This window comes from Pseudophryne corroboree, chromosome 4 (genome assembly GCF_028390025.1).
Source record: "Pseudophryne corroboree isolate aPseCor3 chromosome 4, aPseCor3.hap2, whole genome shotgun sequence".
NCBI lineage: Eukaryota > Metazoa > Chordata > Amphibia > Anura > Myobatrachidae > Pseudophryne > Pseudophryne corroboree.
In genome coordinates, this window is record NC_086447.1 from 645,125,664 (window position 1) to 645,149,550 (window position 23,887).

Sequence of the window (23,887 nt, forward strand, 5' to 3'; positions counted from 1 at the left end):
AATTGCAAGCTGATTGTCACTTTACTATTTCTGGGATATACATGGGATATTTGCCATATGAAAGTGTTTTAATATATTAACCATGCCATCTCTTTTATATTATTCTGTTGAGCGCTGTTTCATCATGTATTTTGTTTCAGGCGTAACTAACCTCTACGTATTAACAGCTGCTGTGGAAACGCTGCCCTTGTAGCACCTGGAATAGGGGCACAGGTTCTCATACTCGGTCCTCAGGACCCCACACGGTTCATGTTTTGCAGGTCACCTGTAGATTTTTAAAATGTGACAGTTGGTGATACACAGTGCAGCTGCTGGGTGACTTGGAAAACGTGAACCGTGTGGGGTCCTGATGACAGTTTGAGAACCACTGGGCTAACATACCATTTTCCTCAGTCTCTCCCTCCCTGTGTCTGTCTCTCCCTGTCTCGGTCTCTTTCTCCCCATGTCTGTCTGTCTCTCTCTCCTTGTGTCTGTATCTCTCTCCATGTCTCCTCCTACCTCCCAATGTGTGTGTGTGTGTGTGTGTGTGTGTGTGTGTGTGTGTGTGTCTCTCTCTTCCTGTATCTCTACCTCCCCATGTCTGTCTCTCTTGGTCACTGTGTCTGTCTCTCCATATCTCCTCCCTCCCCATGTCACTCCTCTTTCTTCCTCTCTCTGCTCGTCTCTCTCTCTCTCTCCGTATGTCTGTCTGTCTCTCTCCCTGTGTCTGTCTCCACGTCTCTGTATATCTCTCCCTGTGTGTCTCTCTCTCCATGTCTGCTCCCTCCCCATGTGTGTGTGTTTCACTCTCTCTCCCTCCCCATGTCTGTCTCTTTCTCCATGTCTTATCCCTCCTTGTGTCTGTCTCTCTTTCCCTGTGTCTGTTTCTCTCCATGTGTGTCTCTATCCCACCTCATGTCTGTCTCTCTCTCCCCATGTCCGTTTCTCTTTCCATGTTTGTGTCTCTTTGTCCCTGTCTCTTTCTCCCACCCAAGTTACTCTCTTTCCAGAACTGTCTCTCAGCATGTATGTCTCTCTGTCAACATGTCTGTGTCTCACTCCCTCTTTCTCCCTCCCCCCCATGTCCCCCTCTCTCCACATGTCTGTCTGTCTGTCTCTCCCTCCCCATGTCTCCTTGGCTCTGTGTTTATATATCACACACACACACACACACACACACACACACACACACACGTTGGAGGTTTCTATATATGTGCACACTCTTCTATTTCTATCTCTCTCCCTCTCTCTCGTATCTGGAATCCCCCCCTCCCCCCTAAAAATCCTGCATTTGCCCCTGGACTGTCACAAAGAGAACTCGGACAGACAGCTCCAGTGATGAGGAGGGCACAGCTGCGGGCAGCCAGAAAACAAAGAGTCTTATGTACACCTGGTGCGGAGGTGCAGCCCTGCCCCACCCCCAACCCGATCGCAGGCCACGCCCATGTTCCCCTGGACTACGCGGAGAACACCAGAGGAGCGGAACCCATAACTTCTACTGAGGCTGTCTGTCCGTCCTGTGTGAGCTTGCATGGAAGGAGCAACGGTGGCTGGGACCCGGGAGCTGCATTAGAGGAGGTGAGATCCCATACTGCCCACTTTTTCCCACCACTACTCCCATCCTGCCCCCCCTTCTATTACTCCCTGCCTGTCCCCCTATTCTGCACTACTGTTACTCCAATCCTGCCCCCTGCTCTCCACCAGTACTACTCCCAGTCTGCCAGCCTGCTCCTCCTCTCTCTCTCTCTCTCTCTCTCTCTCTCTCTGTCATCTCCCTCTATTCCTCTCACTCTCCTCTTTCCCGTATACCCCTATTTCTCCTCTCTCTTTGCCATCTCCTCTATTCCTCCTCTCCCATCTCCCTCTATTCCTACTCTATCTTCCTTCTGCCCCCTATTCCGTCTCTCTTCCTTCTCACCCTATTCCTCTCTCTCTGCCATCTTCCCCTGTGCCTACTCTCTTGTCTATCCGTCCTGTCTTCATATTTCTCTTCTCTCTCCCATCTCCCCATATTCCACCTCTCTGTCTCCCATAAATGTATGAAAATTGACAATGTATTAGCCACCTGCTCATCACAAGTATGATGAGCAGGAAGGCTGCAGGCACTGGCCGCATCAGACTGAGATGCAGCTTAGCGGCTGGGGGTCAGGCAGTTAATGGCGGCGATTTTGTAGGCCATTGGCAGGGTCGGCACCCATTAGTGGCGGCAGAAGATGACCTCGTCGAGACTCCACAGAGATTATGGCTGCAGTGCCTCACCAGCCACTGACCTCACCGCACGCCACTGGTGCAGGGAGGGTTCACAAGCAGGGCAGAAGGCGCTGCTGCGGGCCGGGGAGGTCCCGCCACAATGTCCAAATCTCTGCAGGTACAAGGCGCACAGCGGCGCCAGACGTCTCAGGGGGTGCAGGAGAGGTTCACACAGCAGCAGATGAGTGTGAATTCCAAAAACACCGGGGTTAAGGATGGGTTCAAGGATGAAGAATAGGGAGCTACAGCAGCCTGCTGCTTACTCCATGCTGTGCCAGGCCACGCCCCCCTTAAGTGATGGTTTAACATAAAGATATACACCTCCTCTTTTGTTAGCCCTGTCCCTCCTGAAAAGAGAATACCCCTCCAAGTTAGCAACCCAGTCGTAAGAGTCGTCCCACCATGTTTCCGTAATACCTATAATGTCATACTCAGCCTTTGATGCTAACAATTCCAATTCCCCCATTTTACCTGCTAGACTTCTTGCGTTTGCAAGCATACATTTTAGTTTATCGGTTCCTTTATTTGTTTGTTTTCCTAAGGATTTCCCATCCTGGTTAACTAGTGCATCCGTAGAGTTACTGATACAGACTGTCCTTCTCTCTCCCTCTCCAACCCCACCGTACTTAGTATTGCCCACCTTACTTTTCTCTTTGGTCAACCCAATGTTCCCGTCTAAATTCACTGCCCTTTTTTTAACAACGGGTCTTTTATAATGTGTCAGTGAGTAATGAATACACCTGTTCAACTGCTAGGTGACCTGGAAAACATGAACTGTTGGGGTTACTTGAGGACCGAGGTTGAGAACCACTGTTGTACACAATCTAGTGTCCTAAATAGGACAAGTAATCCAGTTTTTACTGTGATATAAATATATTCAGCCTGCAGATTTCCTAAGTCTGACTGGCTGGGGTGTGCTGTCCTCCTCTCACCCTAGGTCTCCATCTCACACGCAGTAAGGGCAGGCTTGTTATTGTACGTGTGTGTGTGTGTGTGTGTGTGTGTGTGTGTGTGTGTGTGTGTGTGTATTGTTACTGTAATTATGGTCAAGCAAGCATTATGCAAGGTTTGTCACACCAGATTCTCCCCTCCTACCACTGGTTCACTATCATGTGACCAATGCAGTCAGATTCCCAAATTAGTGTGGAGACTGGGGGGAGGGTCAGGAGCCATCATTGCTCGGTGCCATAAAGACTATGATGGCAGACATGTCATCTCAGCTCAATGCTAATAAACAGACAACACAGCAACTGCAACAAGCTATTGCAGACCTGGCCACTAAGTCTGATGAAAGACAGCCTCCCCTCCCTAGTTCAGGGCCACTTAAATGTGGGCTGCCTGTTCTACTCTCAGACTCTGTTGAGGATATTCAGGAGGAAGAGGAGAAATTGGAACCTGAGATAGAGGAGTCCACTTCTACACAGGGTATTGAACCCCTCATTCTTGCTATCTGGAATGTATTAAATATCCCTTTGGCAGATGCTGCTGCACTACATTCGTGCTTCCTAGCGCAGAATAAGCTCAGTATCACCTTCCCTGATTCTCCGGAACTAGATGAGGTTTTTTAACAAGCCTGGAAAAATCCTGATAAAAGGTATCAGGTTACAAGGAGGTTTTTACGCTCTTTCCCATTTATACCGGAAGGTAGAAAACATTGGGAAGATCCCCCAGCTGTAGATATCTCAGTCTCCCGCCTCTCTAAAAAGGTGGTACTGCCGGCCCCTGGGCCTTTCAGCTTAAGGACCCTGGGGATAGGAAAATAGAAACTACACTGAAGTCTATTTACACAGCAGCTGGCATGTCACAAAGACCTGTGACAGCAGGTTGCTGAATGTATCATGCCATCCATACTTGGGCAACTCAAATTTAGGAGGGCCTTGCGGGGGATATGCCCCTGGTCACTACGTTGACCCTCCTCAAACACATTCAAGACACTGCACGCGTGCTGTGTGACTCTCTCGAGATAGGCACTAGTAATGCTAGAATTACTACCATGGCAGTGTCGGTGCGCAGAGCTTTGTAGCTGAGTTAGTGGATTGTGGACGAGGATTCCAAGCGCAGTGTGGAGTCTCTCCCTTTCTCAGGGGAGTGGCTGTTCGTGGTTGAGTTAGATACATGGATTTCTAAGGTTACTGCAGGGAAATCCACATTTCTCCCCTCTGGGGCCCCGCCGGCTAGGCGTTCCTACACGGGGCCGTCTAGCCAGTGCTTTCGGACTAGCAGATTCAGATCAAGAGCTAGAGGTGCCTCCAATGCGGCACGAGGCACCAGAGGTAAGACAAGAAACCCAACTGCTGCTGTTTCCAGGAACCAAGCACCAGTTCAGCTTCCACAAAAGCCTCAACATGACGGTGCCCACCCACACCGAGGAGATCTCGAGGTTGGAGCTCGTCTGCGTCACTTCGGCCGCATCTGGGACGTGTCCTGCCAGGATACCTGGGTAAGGGACTTCATTTCCCAGGGCTACAAGCTGGAGTTCGACAGCGCTCCTCCCCAATGATTTTACAAATCAGGCTTATCAGCTTTGGAGGATACAAGGGTTATGCTGCAACAGACTATCCTAAAGTTGGTCCAGTCCCAGGTCATTGTTCTAGTACCACTGCTGCAACAGGGAAAAGGTTACTACTCCAACCTGTCTGTGGTACCGAAACCGGACGGTTCGGTAAGGCCCATTCTGAATCTAAAATACTTGAACCCCTACCTCAAGGTTTTCAAGTTCAAGATGGAATCCTTGAGAGCAGTGATTGTGGGCCTGGAGGAACAGGAGTTCATGGTCTCTCTGGATATAAAGGATGCTTATCTCCATATCCCAATTTGGCCGCTTCACCAGGCTTACCTGCAGTTTGCCCTGCTGAACGATCACTACCAGTTCCAGGCGCTACTCTTCGGCCTATCCACAGCTCTGAGAGATGATGTTCCAGCTCCGGGTCCAGGGAGTCAATATTGTCCCTTATCTGGACGATCTCTTGATAAAGGCAAGATCCAGGGAGCTTCTATTGCTCCATATAGAACGCTCTATCCGACTTCTGTCACACCATGGGTGGATCCTCAATTTAGAGAAGTCCCACTTGGAGCCAACTCAGCGGCTCCTGTTCCTGGGAATGTGGCTGGATACCGTGGCCCTGAAAGTGTTTCTCCCAGAGGACAAAGCAAGAACACTTCAGGAGATGGTGCGACTAGTCCTATGGCCTCCTCGGATTTCCATTCATCTTTATATAAAGTTGTTGGAAAAAATGGTGGCCTCCTATGAAGCCATTCAATACGTAAGGTTCCATACCAGAACGTTTCAATTGGATCTTCTGAGCAAGTGGTCCAGATCACATCTTCAGATGCATCGGATAATTTTTCTGTCACCTCAGGCCAGGATCTCCCTCCTGTGGTAGTTGCAGTCCTCCAACTTACTGGAAGGTCGCAGTTTTGGGATTCAGGATTGGATCCTCCTCACGACAGATGCAAGTCTGAGAGGATGGGGAGCTGTCACTCAAGGGGCTCAGTTCCAGGGCAGGTGGTCGGCCCAAGAAGCCCTTCTTCCAATCAACATTCTAGAACTTCAGGAGATCTACAATGCTCTGCTTCAGGCCTCTCCTCTGCTCAGGGATCTGGCGATCCAAGTTCAGTCGGATAACGCCACGGCAGTGGCTTACATAAATCGAGGGACAAAAAGCAGAGCCTGCATGCGAGAAGTGTCAAAAATTCTCCTCTGGGCAGAACAAAATGCAAGAGCAATGTCCGCAGTCTTCATTCCGGGGGTGGACAACTGGGAAGCGGACTTCCTCAGTCGCCACGATCTCCACCCGGGAGAGTGGGGTCTCCACTACCTGGTGTTTCAACCGATCATCGACTTATGGGGCTGCCCACAGATAGACTTGATGGCTTATTGACTAAACAAGAAGCTTCCCTGGTATTGCTCAAGAACCAGGGATCCTCAAGCGAGGGCATTAGATGCGCTGATGTCTCCTTGGCCTTATCGATTGGTCTAACTGTTTCCTCCGATTCCGTTGCTCCCAAGGGTGCTCAAACGAATCAGGGAGTCCAGGAAATTCTGATTGCCCTGGATTGGCCTCGGAGGGCGTGGTACGCAAATCTTCTGGACATGTCCGTGACAGACTCTTGGCCTCTGCCACTGAGAAAAGATCTTCTGCAAAAAGGCCCGTTCGTCTACCCGGACTTACGGCTGCTTCGTTTGATGGCTTGGCGGTTGAGCGGAACAGCCTAGCTTTCAAAGGCCTTTCCAAGAAGGTTATTGCAACCATGGTTCATGCCGAAAACCTGTAACGTCAAAACACTATCATCATATCTGGAGGAGATATGTCTCCTGGTGCGAGGAACGCACATATCCACCTGCAGAGTTCCACTTAGGACGTCTCTTACGTTTCCTGCAGGCTGGTGTGGATAAGGGCTTACATCTTGGTTCCCTTAAGGTCTAGATTTCAGCTCTCTCAATTTTCTTCCAGAAGAAGTTGACAGTGTTGCCAGAAGTTCAGACCTTCTTTCAGGGAGTTCTCCACATACAACCTCCATTTGTGCCACCCACGGCACCCTGAGACTTGAATGTGGTGTTGGAATTTCTACAGTCCTCCTGGTTTGAACCTTTGACCATGGCAGAAGACAAGTACCTCACATGGAAGATGGTGATGTTGCTGGCCCTGGCTACTGCTAGGCATGTCTCAGATTTGGGGGCCTTATCGTGTAAAAGTCCCTTCTTGGTCTTTTACGAGGACAGAGCTGAGCTGAGGACTCAGAAGCTGTGAGAGCCTTGAAGATCTATGTCAAGAGAACGGCTCGGATCAGAAAGACTGATTCCTTGTTAGTGCAATCTGATGCACAGAAAAATGGTTGCCCTGCTTCTAAACAGTCCATTGCTCGTTGGATTAGGTTGACTATCCAACAGGCCTATGTGTCGGTAGCCTTGCCTGTTCCTCAGTCTCTGAAGGCCCACTCTACAAGATCAGTGGGGTCTTCCTGGGCGGCTGCCTGGGTGTGGTTCATTAGGTCTACATGCATTAGGTCGACCATGTTTGGTCGACATGGTCATTAGGTAGACCTGTACTAGGTCGACATGTACTAGGTCAACATGGAAAAAGGTCGACATGAGTTTTATGAATGTTTTTGGTGTCGTTCTCTTCGTAAAGTGACGGGGAACCCCAATTAGTGCACTGTGTCCGCTCACAATGCTTCGGGCAAGATGCCTCACTCCGCTACCACTGCGCTCGGCACAGGTTACCGTTCCCAATTGTAGTTCACGTGGATTGTCAAGTATGAAAAAGGTAAAAAAAAATGTAAAAATTGTGAATAACTCATGTCGACCTTTTTCCATGTCACCCTAGTACACGTCGACCTTATGAACATATCGACCTAGTGACCATGTCGACCTAATGCGTGTCGACCTAATGACCGCCATCCGACTGCCCGTGTAGTCTTGGCATTGCAACTATGCCGAGCTGCTACCTGGTCGGAGAAGAACACCTTTGTGAAGTTTTACAAGTTTTATAGCTTGGCCAACGAGGATACCCAGTTTGGGCAGGCGGTACTGCAGGTGTCTCCGCACGTTCCCATCCGTTCTGGAAGCTTTGGGACGTCCCCATCGTCTTAAGTAAACCCCAGTATCTTTATTGGATGCCAGAGAAAACTGGATTTTAATACCTACCTTTACATCCCTTTCTCGTAGTCCATAAGGGACATTGGGCGTCCGCCTCTGTGTGTTTACTTCTCTGCAGGTTTTTCTTTTCCAAAAGTTACCTGTTCAGCTGTTGCTGTTTTCTTCCAGCCATTGCTGGTTGTTTTATGTTATGGTGTGCTGGTGTGTGAATCTCACCACTCATTGTTGTTATGTTCCTTCTCTCAAGTATGTCCTTTCTCTCTCGGGCACTATTTTACTTATAACTGACTGTGGGAGGGGGCATAGAGGGGAGGAGCCAGCACACCCAGTTGAAGAAATTTAAAGTGCACCGTCTCCTTTAGATCCCTTCTATACCCCATCGTATTAAGTAAACCACAGTATCCCTTATGGACTACAAGAAAGGGATTTACCGGTAGGTATTAAAATCCCTTGTTGTTTGTTTGAATACTTTGTTGTTTTATCTTGCAACCAGGCTGTTGTGGTTAAAAGAAGGTTTTATCATCTCTCCAGTGTGATACGATACACAAAGAATCCAAAAGGAGAGTTGTTCAGTTGTTGAGTGCACAGTTGGACCCTGAAGAGTTTAGTGTAGACCAAACCGAAGAGTCATCAGTGGATTGTGAAAGCTTAACTAAGGAAAAGGAGAAAGCTCCTCGCTGTATAGGTGCATCTAATGCCACAGTATCTTGGAGACCAGCACAACAACTGGAGAAGTCTGCACCAGAAAATGGTCAACAACGCTTTCCCATTTTTGCTAGAACAAGCAAACGTGCAGAATTGGTTATATTTCTAGATATACAGTATATCACCCCTGTTCACATTTATTTGTTTTATAATCTGGGTAGATGTACTAAGCCTTGGAGAATGATAAAACAGGGAGAGATAAACTACCAACCAATCATCTCCAAACTGCCATGTTACAAGCTGTGATTGAAAAATGACAGGTAGGAGCTGATTGGTTAATGCTTAATCTTTCTCCACTTTATTACTCTCCATATTTTAGTACATCCGCCCCAACGTGGGGAGCTGATCATGCCAGAATATGGGAATCTGAACCTGCCAGAAACTAACTATAACGTCCTCAGCAGCTGATACAGGTTGACGAGCTGTAAATGACAACAAAGCAGTAAGTGCAGGTTCTAGTAGTATAGATCTATTATATATATAAATAGCACACAATGAAACATAGGTGCAGATCTTACACTCACATCTATCTCCATAATATCACTGTGAGAGTGTCACTGAGGAATGGATGAAGGGTACAGAAGAAAAAAAAGAGAGTGGGGATATAAATGTAAATGCCAATAGTGGTTCTAGATTTCTTGAAAATACAGAAGACAATTACTGTAAGTGGCAACCATAGAGTCTGACTAAAATACACAATATAGTTCTTGCATTGCATATCATAATAACAATAAACAGAACCCCAACATTTGGGAATGGATGCTCAGGTAGGGAGTGGGAGGAGGTATCTGCTAGGGATGTAGTCAGTATCCCGGCGATGATCATCCTGATGGTCACAGTCCCAGTAGCAGAATCCCCACGGTCAAAATCTTGTTGGTGAGTATTAGGGTTAGGTTGTGGGAGGGAGCGGTTAGGGTTAGGCTGCGGGAGGGGTGGGTTAGGGTTAGAATACTCACCAAAAATACATCTGAATTTTGACCGTTGGGATTCCGCTGCCAAGATTGTGTCAGGATAGTGACCATGTCATACCCAACCCATCTGCTAATAGTGGAAATAGAGATAGGGGAAGATGAAGGGGCGAGCAGGAGTCCCATGAGGTTCTTATAAGTGACTGATATACAGGGAAGTAGCAAAAATTTAACCCCAGGGAGACTAAATGCACTGACATATGGTGTGTGTGTGTGTGTGTGTGTGTGTGTGTGTGTGTGTGTGTGTGTGTGTGTGTGTGTGTGTGTGTGTGTGTGTGTGTGTGTGTATGATACTAGCAAAAGACCAGTAATAGAACCCAAAGAATCAGAGGAGACGATTACTTTCAAAAATAATTTAGTATAAAAATACAAATAAAGGACTCTCAGCACTTCCCTCTGGTTAGGAGGTACAGAGTGAGACCAAACATCCTGTCAGCACTTCTCACACACAGAAATGGCATACTAGAGAGAGAGTCAGTCTCTATGGTAGGGTTTACCATTCAGTCTCTATGGTAGGGATTACCATTCAGTCTCTGTGGTAGGGTTTAGGACGGTTTTGCCTTTGCTGGTGGTTCACATCGTTGGCAGTGGGCTAGCAGTGGTGAATTTCTCCTTAGCACATGATCTGCGCATAAATGTTTCTGAACCATTGAGGGTTTTCTGGTGATGATTAGAAACGATTGATGGCAGAACCTTTGATGGACAACCCTACTTTGAGGAGAAGCTCCTCCTCCTTAAACACGGTGTGTGTCGCACCAGATATAAGTGAATGTGATGGTAAAATAGCCCCACGTGAGGGGACTGACTGATTTTGAAGCCCTCACAGGGACTCAGACATTACTTTTTTTTACTTAAAGTACTCAAGCCCTTACTTGCATCTCTATACCTGTCCTATTTGCTCCAGTGTCCCCCAATAAATGTTATAGAAATGAAGACATATACATTAACCTTCACAAATAAGATGGGTTCGGTTTTACTTGGTTCTTTTCGCCAAAAATAGTGCACGTTCAGATTTATACGGATCTGTGTTATTGGCTATCCAAAACACTTGAGAGCTAATAGCCAATAAGATGCTGTTTTTGAGATGCGGGTAAAACCAAGTAAATCTGTGTAAATCCGAACCCGCATATCTCTAGAAAATAGATGGACTCATCTGTGTTTTTATGGGTGCTGACTGCACAGCAATATTCATTTTACTATATGGATGTAAAATAAAACCTTGGTGTCTATCCTGACCAGTGTGAATCAGTGCAGATTTACATAGTGTTTTTAGCCAAGTGTCAGCCAGTTAAACAATGATGACTGAAGTTGGGCCCTTTTGATGCTGGTTCTGTGCTAGAGATTGAACAGTTTAGCTCAAATTACTGTACTGATCTCTCATTTTGTCATTAGGTAAGTGTGTTCAGCGAATGACACATCACACGCAAGTGAAGCAGCAGCATCTCATCAGTGTGGACACAATCACAGACATACCTTCTGAGCCAGCATCGGCTGTTCACACTGATAATAAGCATCTTAAGGCAAGTTGTTTTGGGAGAAAGAAGTTATAGTTAAGGTATAGTTTCTCTATGTAAAAAATGTTAAAAACCTGTGGATATAGCAGCAGCTGGCAGACATAAAATCTGTTGTTCTCAGAGAGTGTGTTTTATAAATAAACAGGAAAAAGACATCTTTCTTAAAGGAGCTAAATGATCATGAGAATCAATAAGAAGTGTACTTTTTAGCGATTTTTGCCTAGATAAGTAACATAAAATGATCTTTAATAAAAAAGAAACTGCTATTAAAGAAAAACCCAACTGTCGGTGATAGCGCACATTCATTGAGACTAGTTAAAGATATGAATACATTCCTGTTTAGCAGGCTAGGAGTATTTCAGTAGTCATTAATGTTAATGGTCACCCTCCCATACCATACTTCAGGCATTCCCAACCACGGTCCTCAAGGCACACCAACAGTGCAGGTTTTAGTGATATCCAGGCTGCAGCACAGATGGTTAAATCAAAATAACTGAGCTACTAATTAAGTCACCTGTGCTGAAGCCTGGATATCACAAAAACCTGTACTGTTAGTGTGCCTTTAGGACCGTGGTTGGGAATGCCTGCCATACAGATACTGACAAGGGTTAGTAATCCGCTCGCAGCCTTCCTCCTGCACCTCATTAAATTGCCTGTTTTGCTGAGTAGGCCACAACAGGAAGAATGCGTAAAGCTCAGGCCGTTTACTTACAGCAGGGGCGGGGAACCTTTTTTCTACCGAGGGCCATTTGGATATTTATAAAATCCTTCGGGGACCATACAAAAATTCTCAACTTAAAAAATTACCCTGCCCCCCCAGCAGGTCTGCCCCATAGAGGTACTGTGTGTGCGCGCCTCCGGCGCGTGCGCCAAAAAAATGGGTGTGGCCAGTTAAAATGGGACGTGATACACATATGCCCCCAATAGTGCAGTGCCAGATCCACAATTGCCCCCACAGTGCCAGGTATACAAATGCCCCTCACAGTGCCAGGTATACAAATGCCCCTCACAGTGCCAGGTATACAAATGCCCCCACAGTGCCAAGTATACAAATGCCCCTCACAGTGCCAGGTATACAGATGTCCCCACAGTGCCAGGTATACAGATGCCCCCACAGTGCCAGGTATACAGATGTCCCTACAGTGCCAGGTATACAGATGCCCCCCCACAGTGCCAGGTATACAGATGCCCCTCACAGTGCCAGGTATACAAATGCCCCACACAGTGCCAGGTATACAAATGCCCCTCACAGTGCCAGGTATACAGATGTCCCCACAGTGCCAGGTATACAGATGCCCCCACAGTGCCAGGTATACAAATGCCCCCACAGTTCCAGGTATACAGATGCCCCTCACAGTGCCAGGTATACAAATGCCCCTCACAGTGCCAGGTATACAGATGTCTCCACAGTGCCAGGTATACAGATGCCCCCACAGTGCCAGGTATACAAATGCCCCCACAGTGCCAGGTATACAGATGACCCCACAGTGCCAGGTATACAGATGCCCCCACAGTGCCAGGTATACAAAGACCCCTCACAGTGCCAGGTATACAGATGCCCCTCACAGTGCCAGGTATACAAATGCCCCCACAGTGCCAAGTATACAAATGCCCCCCACAGTGCCAGGTGTACAAATGCCCCTCACAGTGCCAGGTATACAGATGTCCCCACAGTGCCAGGTATACAGATGCCCCCCCACAGTGCCAGGTATACAGATGCCCCTCACAGTGCCAGGTATACAAATGCCCCTCACAGTGCCAGGTATACAAATGCCCCTCACAGTGCCAGGTATACAGATGTCCCCACAGTGCCAGGTATACAAATGCCCCCACAGTTCCAGGTATACAGATGCCCCTCACAGTGCCAGGTATACAAATGCCCCTCACAGTGCCAGGTATACAGATGTCTCCACAGTGCCAGGTATACAAATGCCCCCACAGTGCCAGGTATACAGATGACCCCACAGTGCCAGGTATACAGATGCCCCCACAGTGCCAGGTATACAAATGCCCCTCACAGTGCCAGGTATACAGATGCCCCCACAGTGCCAGTTATACAGATGCCCCCACAGTGCCAGGTATACAGATGCCCCCCACAGTACCAGGTATACAAATGCCCCCCACAGTGCCAGGCTTACAGATGCCCCCACAGTGCCAGGTATACAAATGCCCCCACAGTGCCAGGTATACAAATACCCCTCACAGTGCCAGGTATACAGATGCCCCCACAGTGCCAGTTATACAGATGCCCCCACAGTGCCAGGTATACAGATGCCCCCACAGTGCCAGGTATACAGATGCCCCTCACAGTGCCAGGTATACAGATGCCCCTCACAGTGCCAGGTATACAAATGCCCCCACAGTGCCAAGTATACAAATGCCCCCCACAGTGCCAGGTGTACAAATGCCCCTCACAGTGCCAGGTATACAGATGTCCCCACAGTGCCAGGTATACAGATGCCCCCCCACAGTGCCAGGTATACAAATGCCCCTCACAGTGCCAGGTATACAGATGTCCCCACAGTGCCAGTTATACAGATGCCCCCACAGTGCCAGGTATACAAATGCCCCCACAGTTCCAGGTATACAGATGCCCCTCACAGTGCCAGGTATACAAATGCCCCTCACAGTGCCAGGTATACAGATGTCTCCACAGTGCCAGGTATACAGATGCCCCCACAGTGCCAGGTATACAAATGCCCCCACAGTGCCAGGTATACAGATGACCCCACAGTGCCAGGTATACAGATGCCCCCACAGTGCCAGGTATACAAATGCCCCGCACAGTGCCAGGTATACAGATGCCCCCACAGTGCCAGTTATACAGATGCCCCCACAGTGCCAGTTATACAGATGCCCCCCACAGTACTAGGTATACAAATGCCCCCCACAGTGCCAGGCTTACAGATGCCCCCACAGTGCCAGGTATACAAATGCCCCCACAGTGCCAGGTATACAAATACCCCTCACAGTGCCAGGTATACAGATGCCCCACAGTGCCAGTTATACAGATGCCCCACAGTGCCAGTTATACAGATGCCCCCACAGTGCCAGGTATACAGATGCCCCCACAGTGCCAGGTATACAAATGCCCCTCACAGTGCCAGGTATACAGATGCCCCCACAGTGCCAGTTATACAGATGCCCCCACAGTGCCAGGTATACAGATGCCCCCACAGTGCCAGGTATACAAATGCCCCCCCACAGTGCCAGGTATACAGATGCCCCCACAGTGCCAGGTATACAGATGTCCCCACAGTGCCAGGTATACAGATGCCCCCACAGTGCCAGGTATACAAATGCCCCCACAGTGCCAGGTATACAGATGACCCCACAGTGCCAGGTATACAGATGCCCCCACAGTGCCAGGTATACAAATGCCACTCACAGTGCCAGGTATACAGATGCCCCCACAGTGCCAGTTATACAGATGCCCCCACAGTGCCAGGTATACAGATGCCCCCCACAGTACCAGGTATACAAATGCCCCCCACAGTGCCAGGCTTACAGATGCCCCCACAGTGCCAGGTATACAAATGCCCCCACAGTGCCAGGTATACAAATGCCCCTCACAGTGCCAGGTATACAGATGCCCCCACAGTGCCATTTATACAGATGCCCCCACAGTGCCAGGTATACAGATGCCCCCACAGTGCCAAGTATACAAATGCTCCTCACAGTGCCAGCTATACAGATGCCCCCACAGTGCCAGTTATACAGATGCCCCCACAGTGCCAGGTATACAGATGCCCCCACAGTGACAGGTATACAAATGCCCCTCACAGTGCCAGGTATACAGATGCCCCCACAGTGCCAGGTATACAGATGCCCCCACAGTGCCAGGTATACAGATGCCCCCACAGTGCCCCCCCCCCTTCCGTGCTACTTACCGCTCCTTTTGGCGGGACACGGAGGAGAGCGCGGCTATGTTGGGCGGCGGCGCGTAGGACTTGAAACCAGCCGCCGGTTCGAGAGCCAATCAGAGCTCGCGGACCGGCAGCCGCGGCTCCTGATTGGCTGCCGGTCCGCGAGCTCTGATTGGCTCACGAACCGGCGGCTGGTTTCAAGTTCTACACGCCGCCGCCGCGCTCTCCTCCCTGTCCTGACACTGACAGCTGAGACACGCTGCCGCCGGACTGAGCGGCGGCGTGTCTCACTGGGAGAAGCAGGTGGGCCGGAGCAAACGGCTTCGCGGGCCTTATACGGCCCGCGGGCCGGAGGTTCCCCACCCCTGACTTACAGTATCTGTCAAACACCAGTGTGTGTCTGAATGTGATATCCCTGCCATATTTAACTTTGATAGAGTTTTAAAGGTAACTTTTTATGGGGTTCCACCATTTTTTCATTTACCCTGGGTGCCATGTAACCTAGTTACTCTTCTGCGCAGTGGCAAGGTACTATATCTGACTAGCTCAGGCAAATTGTTGAAATTTGAAGGAGGACTATCAGCCCAGGACATGGAGGTAATAATTTTGTACTATGCAATGAGTTCCAACACCTCTCAATTTGAATCCCTTGTGGTAGTTTGCTGTAGATCCTATTGCATATGATGACTCAAAATATGGTCCATAGTGTGTATTAGTGGGTACATTTGGGTAACAAAGTGTTTTGGGGCCATATTGACCTTTTGTAACCGTTGTGTCAACAGAAATGGGTATGAACAGATGCCAATTTTGGTTGAGTAAACTAGCTAGACTACAGGTAGGTCATGAGATTGGGATGATTACTCGAGAAGCCCTTACAGTAGCATTCCATGGTAAGGTGTGTACCTGACAATTGGTTATCAACAGTCAGTTTTATCTCTTAGATTCTGATAAAATGCCATTGTGGTGTTCGGGAAACAAAAACAAATAAAACAAGTTTGCATATATGTCCTTGTGCCTGCTCCATTTATTTTTTTATTTTATATATATATATATATATATATATATATATATATATATATATATATATATATATATAAAAAAATTCCCACGGGGGGTTGCATAATTTAATTTTCCAAAACAGCTTACCTTAAGATTGGACAACTATGCACTGCCATTGTTGGTTATATTCTGGTGCTAACAGCCTAAGCCAGTGGTTTCCAAACCAGTCCAGGTTTTGAGGATATACATGCTTGTGCACAAATGGTATAATCAAAGTGACTGAGGTACTAATTAAGGGGGTAATTCAGATCTGATTGCAGCAGCAAATTTGTTAGCAGTTGGGCAACACCATGGGCCTAATTCTGAGTTGATCGCAGCAGCAAATTTGTTAGCAGTTGGGCAAAACCATGTGCACTGCAGGGGGGACAGATATAACATGTGCAGAGAGAGTTAGATTTGGGTGGGGTGTATTCAAACTGAAATCTAAATTGCCGTGTAAAAATAAAGCAGCCAGTTTTTACCCTGCACAGAAACGAAATAACCCACCCAAATCTAACTCTCTCTGCAAATGTTACATCTGCCCCCCCTTTGCAGTGCACCCAATTGCTAACAAACTTGATGCTGCCATCAACCCAGAATTACCCCCCATGTGCACTGCAGGTGGTTCAGATATAAATGTGCAGAGAGAGTTAGATTTGGGGTTTTTTTTTTTTTTTGCTTCTGTGCAGGGTAAATACTGGCTGCTTTATTTTTACACTGCAATTTAGATTTCAGATTTAACACCCCACCCAAATCTAACTCTCTCTGCACATGTTATATCTGCCCTCCCCTCCCCCCTGCAGTGCACATGGGGGGTAATTCAGAGTTGATCGTGGCAGCAAATTTGTTAGCAGTTGGGCAAAACCATGTGCACTACAGGGGGGGGGGGGGGGGGGGGGGCAGATATAACATTTGCAGAGAATTACATTTGGGTGGGTTATATTGTTTCTGTGCAGGGTAAATATTGGATGCTTTATTTTAACACTGCAATTTAGATTTCAGTTTAAACACGCCCCATCCAAATCTATCTCTCTCTGCACATGTTGTATCTGCCCCCCTGCAATGCACATGGTTTTGCCCAACTGCTTACAAATTTGCTGCTGCGGTCAGATTTGAATTAGGCCCTAAGTCACTTGTGCTTTAGCATGGATATCTTTAAAACCAGGTCCGTTGGGGTGCTTTGAGGGCCACGTTTGGGAACCACTGGCCTTAGCATTGGCAGTGGCTGCCACCTCCTGTTTAGTTGGACGGTTTTATATAGACTATACTGTAAATTTAGATATGTGACAGAATTATCCCAGTGACCTCCTTGATCTAGAGTAGCTGAACATCCAATTCATATTTTGTTTTTGTTATTATATTTCGATATTTTTGTTTTTCTAGACACTCCTAGACAAAGCTGTCAATAAAAGTTGTGGCTATAATGTGTTACAACTGGAGAGGTTGTATGTTGTGCTAAGCCAGTGCATTTACAGATATCGTAAAGACAAAACTCAGTTGCTACTGGTAAGTCTCTCCTTTACGAAACATTTGGGAAAACCTAGCTGTGGTTTATTTTATCCAGTTGTAATTTTTAAAAGGCACAGAGGGCAACTAAAGTGTTTAATGCTTGTTTTATTTTATGCAATTCTTGAAGAAGAAAAAAAGTGTAACGGTATAATGTTTTGTTTGAGTAGCTTACACTGTTTCTATATGCTTATCTTTATTTAGTGTGTTGGTTATTAAAAACCTAGCTTGATATTTAAGCTCTTACAGTGCAGGAGTTGGACCAAAATTCTTTTTACAATCAGATTAAAGGCTTGTCACTGTCTCTCTCTGTATGCCAGTATTTTGATGCAACATTTTAGTGGGACGACATGGTGTAACAGTGGCTATCATTTCTGCCTCACAGCACTGATACCATCATTTCAATTTCATGTTCTGAGTGTGTATGTCCTCTCTCTCATGCATGTATGCGTGTTCCTCTGGGTGCTTCAGATTTGTCTCACACTCTAAAAACATCCTAATACAGATGTGTCCTCATTGTTGCTGTTGCTCCAGTCACTCCAAACAGTGGCCAGGTTCTGTGCAACTCAGCTTGCGCCAGACAAGGTTTTTGTGTCTTTACGCCCACAAACGTGTCTTATACGCAGACTAATGTGACAAGCGACTTCATGAGACAGCACTGATTAATTTGATGTGCAATACTTGTATATCTTTGTGTGACAGAGTCTGAGTCTTTATGTGAAGTGTTACAATGCAGCAGCTGTGGCTTTTTGTCACGTTGTGCTTCGTATACAGACTGGTTGCACACAGATATACAAGTTTCGCATATCAAATTAAGTAGTGCATCATTCATTAGTAAAGTGGCTTGTTGCATCTGTTTGCGACAAAAATGCATTTTCAGGCAAAATTCATGTTCAGCACAAGTCAACGGGTCCTGGCGCCTTACCTTGCATCTTGCATTGCATGGCATTTTGAGGCTAGGTGTATGAGGACACAAGGGGGGTGATTCCAAGTTGATCGCAGCAGGAATTTAGTTAGCAATTGAGCAAAACCATGTGCACTGCAGGGGAGGCAGATTTAACATGTGCAGAGAGCGTTAGATTTGGGTGGGTTATTTTGTTTCTGTGCAGGGTAAATACTGGCTGCTTTAGTTTTACACTGCAAATTAGATTGCAGATTGAACACACCCCACCCTAATCTAACTCTCTCTGCACATGTTATATCTGCCTCCCCTGCAGTGCACATGGTTTTGCCCAATTGCTAACTAAATTCCTGCTGCGATCAACTTGGAATTACCCCCAATCTGTAGGTTTTTGAGTAAAAAAAAAAAAAAACAATAATTTGATAATTTACAGATGTAGCCATGCTCATCCATCCCGCGATGCGTACGTATACCGGCATGGATGGTGCGACTAGTGTGCCCGCGTCTATGACACGCGCTTGCGTACGCACACGTCATAGACTTCTATGGAGCAAACTCCGGCTGCGACTATTTGCAGCACGGGATGCACTGCAGCTGGCAAGGATGAGCATGGCTACATCTCTACAAGAAATAGCGAGGAATTCATTTGGGTGCGAGGTTTAGCGAGGTAGAAAATCTTGCGTTTTTCACATCCAATTTTCGATTACCGCGGGTATGCGTGCTCCCGATATCCGCGGTATCAAATTTTATTTAAAAAATGGTTGCGGGCTTTTCCCTGCAACGCGTGAATGAAAAAAAAAAAGATACTCGCATTCCGGTGGTCTCTGCAGCTCACTGTGGTCTCCTCTCCATCTTTCTACTGGGTCAGGGGTTGCTGTGATGCTACAGGGGTGCTGGGAGTCCGGCCAGACCCCCTCCCCCCAGTGAGCTCTGGGTGGGACAGGGGAGATACACTGCACAGTTTAGGGGGGAGGTTGCACATACCGGGGTCCGGGGGTCACACACACTCCACACACCTCACATACTCACCCTGTAGGGGAAGATCCTGCTTCAGAAGGAGAGTAATTACAAACTAATTAGGCTAATTGGAACCTTCCAACTGCTTAATTAGTCCTAGGGGGTGTCGCTGGGCCACCAGAGCAAGTCCTGGTGATTTTTCATAAAATGAACAATTTTAAGAAAAATCAGACTTGCTCTGGAGGTGTGTGAAAAACAGACGCAATACTTTCTATCCCATTTTCAGCCCAGCAATTGAACATGAAAACCCAGCGGCTGCAGGAAAAATCCTGCGTGGCGGGGTTTTTTAAATTTCCCACTGGCAATTGACTCTGCCTCTTAGAGTTTAGCTGGCTCAGAGCTATTGTTTAATATAGGTAAAGTCTTTCAGCAAGAAAACTAATATACATTAAAAATAGACAAGTACAAAAGGAAAAGTTAGTGAGCCTAGATTATACCGGGTCTTTAAAAAGAGCATGTTACATTTTAGGTAATGTTTGATTTGGGGTTTACAGGTGAAACTTAGAAAATTAGAATATCGTGCAAAAGTTAATTTATGTCAGTAATTCAGTTTAAAAGGTGAAACTAAATGTGAGAAAATTAGGTCTGTGACAATTAAGATAGCTATGCCTCATTTCCTGTGTCAAATATGTACTTTTTATACCCATATCATATTCATCCAATTTGTCTGTTTGTTCATTCTCCATAACATGTCCATTGCTGTTCACCCAATACTGTGTTTAAATCAACCTCAGGGCCGAAACTAGGATTTTCGGCACCCGGGGCAAGGCAGTAATTTGGCGCCAAAATATACAGATTATCAAAAATTTTGAAAAATAGGAGATACTATTGGACAATGTTCCCCTACATGCCTCAAATGCCCTAAGCATCACATGCCCTCCCAGCAGCGTGTTCCACTACATGCCCCCCATGTATGTCCCCATACATTGCACTATATCACTGCACTATATCATAACTCTACATCACTGCACTACATTCCCCTATCCACTGCACTACATTACTATACTACATATCCTATATGGTACACTAAATCACTACACTCATGCCCCTGTACACTGCACAACATACCCTATATGCTACACTACATCATTATTACTACATCCCCTTATATTCTACACCACATCAGTGCACTACATGCCCCTATATACTGCAATACATTACTACACTACATACCCTATAAGGTACACTACATCACTACACTACATCCCCCTAGAATCTAAACTAAATTCCTCTATCTGGGAGGCAAAGCGGAGGTGGATACTGCTAACTGGGAGCACAGTTCTGATAATAAAGTCTGTCTTTAAACTCACCACAAAGCTGCTGTAGTGATACTCAGTGAGAGTTGGAGGTTGTCCAGGCTCTTAGTTTCCACTGTCAGGTGGATAGCTAGCAAAGTTAGCCTTTGATTTCTGTAACCTCTGTGACTGCACCTATTAACAAGCAGAAGCCTGGGTCCTCTCAATGGTGTGTAGCCAGCAGCTTGTTATACCCAGGTTGGTGCTGGGCAGGCAGCCGGGATCATAGCCTGCTGAAAAAAACAGCACCAACAGCTCGCTTCCATAGCTTGCACGGTGCACAACACGCTAGTTGCAGCACTGCATGGCAAAGAAGAAAGTTTAAGGCAGTAGCCGGCAAAGGAGAGATCCCAGGTACGCACAGCGTCGGAGCTAGCTGCGGGCAGACAGGTGGGTCAGAGACACTGCCCCGGAAGCTGTCTGCTGTCTCACTGGATCAGCACAGTACTGCCGATAAAAAAAGAAACGAAACAAAACTTTGCTCCTCTGTAACTTCTCAGCGCCCCCTCAAATCCTGCACCCGGGGCGCATGCCCCCTTGGCCCCCCCTAGTTACGGCCCTGTCGACCTTAATATTGTTAATATATGCAATTGTGTTATGTTATCTGTTACCCTTTAGTGGCTCTCTGACGGATGTAATCGACTTGATTAGAATATGTATTGTATTCCAATGCTGTAAGATCCTAAGACACAGAGGTCACACACACCCCAGCAATATGAAGCTTCTGGAGGTATAAGTAGAGCTACCCAGAGAGCTGAAGAGAGATTCTTTGATCCCAGGCTAAAAAGTGATGTTCTGCCAGGGGTCTGCTTGGGGACCTATTATATTGGATTTATCTGGGACTCTGTATTGCTAGAATAGACTCTGCTCCCAGACTAAGAAGTAATGTTCTGTCAGGAGTCAGAATTGTCATGTGGAATTGGATCACAGAAGTGTGCTGAGCTGTTTATAACCCATTCTGTTCAATAAACCACTGTTGCTTTTTCATCTACCACCATGACTGAGTGATTTGGAACCCGATATCTTCACACTAAGGGGGTCATTCCGAGTTGTTCGCTCGTTGCCAATTTTCGCTATACTGCGATTAGTCGCTTACTGCGCATGCGCAAGGTTCGCAGAGCGCATGAGCTTAGTTATTTTACACAAAAGTTAGGTATTTTACTCACGGCATAACAAAGCTTTTTCATCGCTGTGCTGATCGTAGTGTGATTGACAGGAAGTGGGTGTTTCTGGGCGGAAACTGGCCATTTTATGGGAGTGTGCGGAAAAACGCAGGCGTTCGAGTTGCAAAACGCAGGAGTGGCTGGAGAAATGGGGGAGTGGTTGGGCAAACGCTGGATGTGTTTGTGACGTCAAACCAGGAACGAAAAGGACTGAGCTGGTCGCAATGGCTGAGTAAGTCTGGAGCTACTCAGAAACTGCTAAGAAATTTCTATTCGCAATTCTGCTAATCTTTCGTTCGCAATTCTGCTAAGCTAAGATACACTTCCAGAGGGCGGCGGCTTAGCGTGTGCAATGCTGCTAAAAGCAGCTAGCGAGCGAACAACTCGGAATCACCCCCTAAAATATAGACTTTTTACATCCAAAGTGAGATATTTCAAGCCTTTATTTGTTATAATTTTGATGATTGTGGCTTATAGTTTAAGAAAACCCTAAATCCAAAATCTCTGAAAATTAGAATATTGTGAAAAGGTTCAATATTGTAGGCTCAAATTGTCATACCCTAATCAGCTAATTAATCCAAACCACATGCAAACGGTTCCTGAGCCTTTAAATGGTCTCTCAGTCTGGTTTAGTAAAAATTCACAATCATGGGGAAGACTGCTGACCTGACAGTTGTGCAGAAAACCATTGACACCCTCCACAAGGAGGGAAAGCCTCAAAAGGAAATTGCAAAAGAAATTGGATGTTCTTAAAGTTCTGTATCAAAGCACATTAATAGAAAGTTAAGTGGAAGGGAAAAGTGTGGAAGAAAAAGGTGCACAAGCAGCAGGGATGACCGCAGCCTGGAGAGGATTGTCAGGAAAAGGCCATTCAAAAGTATGGGTGAACTTCACAAGGAGTGGACTGAGGCTGGAGTTAGTGCATCAAGAGCCACCACACACAGACAGATCCTGGACCTGGGCTAAAGAAAAAAAGAACTGGTCTGTTTCTCAGTGGTCCAAAGTCCTCTTTTCTGATGAGAGAAACTTTTGCATCTCATCTGGAAACCAAGGTCCCAGAGTATGGAGGAAGAATGGAGAGGCACACAATCTAAGATGCTTGAAGTCCAGTGTGAAGTTTCCACAGTCTGTTGATTTGGGGAGCCATGTCATCTGCTGGTGTTGGTCTACTGTGCTTTATTAAGTCTAGAGTCAACACGGCCGTCTACCAGGACATTTTAGATCACTTCATGCCTCCTTCAGCAGACAAGCTTTATGGAGATGCTGACTTAATTTTCCAGCAGGACTTGGCACCTGCCCACACTGCCAAAAGTACCAAAACCTGGTTCAATGACCGTGGGATTACTGTGCTGGATTGGCCAGCAAACTCGCCTGACTTGAACCCCATAGAGAATCTATGGGACATTGCCAAGAGAAAGATGAGATACATGAGACCGAACAATGCAGAAGAGCTGAAAGCCGCTATTGAAGCATCCTGGTCTTCCATAACACCTCAGCAGTGCCACAGGCCGATAGAATCCATGCCATGCTGCATTGAGGCAGTAATTCATGCAAAAGGGGCCCAAACCAAGTACATATGCATGATTATACTTTTCAGAGGGCTGACATTTCTGTATTTAAAATCCTTTTTTAAATTGATTTTATGTAATATTCTAATTTTCTGAGATTTTGGATTTGGGGTTTTCTTAAACTGTAAGCCACAATCATCAAAATTATAACAAATAAAGGCTTGAACTATCTTACGTTGCATGCAATAAGTCTATATATTAGTTTCACCTTTTAAATTGAGTTAGTGAAATAAATGAACTTTTGCACAATATTCTAATTTTCTGAGGTTCACCTGTATAGCACTAATTCAGAGATGCATACAAACCCTATGATATGTGAACTGGGCATGCACACAGTATCCCCTAAACAGCATCCTGATTGATAGTTGGCTATCATTCCTTGAAATGGGGCATGTCACCCTGTTTTTTTTTAGGAGTGCCAAGGCCAGGGTCTGCGTCTTCAAACGCACATTTCCTGGCTCCTTCTGATCAGTTTCGGCAGCCATTTTTAGTAAGCTTCAGCTCACTCAGATGAGCGA

General features: G+C 46.6%; 1 protein-coding gene across 4 annotated transcripts in view; it reads left to right on the forward strand.

The window, feature by feature from the left end:
• The window catches only part of LOC134910095 (ATPase family AAA domain-containing protein 2-like), a 611,116-nt gene that overhangs the window by 495,339 nt on the left and 91,890 nt on the right, over window positions 1-23,887 (forward strand). For 3 of the 4 annotated variants that reach the window (XR_010176115.1, XM_063917736.1, XM_063917735.1), the window contains exons 14-15: window positions 10,894-11,021; window positions 17,303-17,425. Coding sequence is in view for 3 of the 4 variants with exons in the window: in XM_063917736.1 (XP_063773806.1) it covers window positions 10,894-11,021; window positions 17,303-17,425 (251 nt within the window). In the remaining variant the exon portion in view is untranslated. Of the gene's footprint in view, window positions 1-8,852; window positions 8,976-10,893; window positions 11,022-17,302; window positions 17,426-23,887 lie in introns of those variants that run through there. The other variant, XM_063917737.1, reaches the window with a different exon arrangement.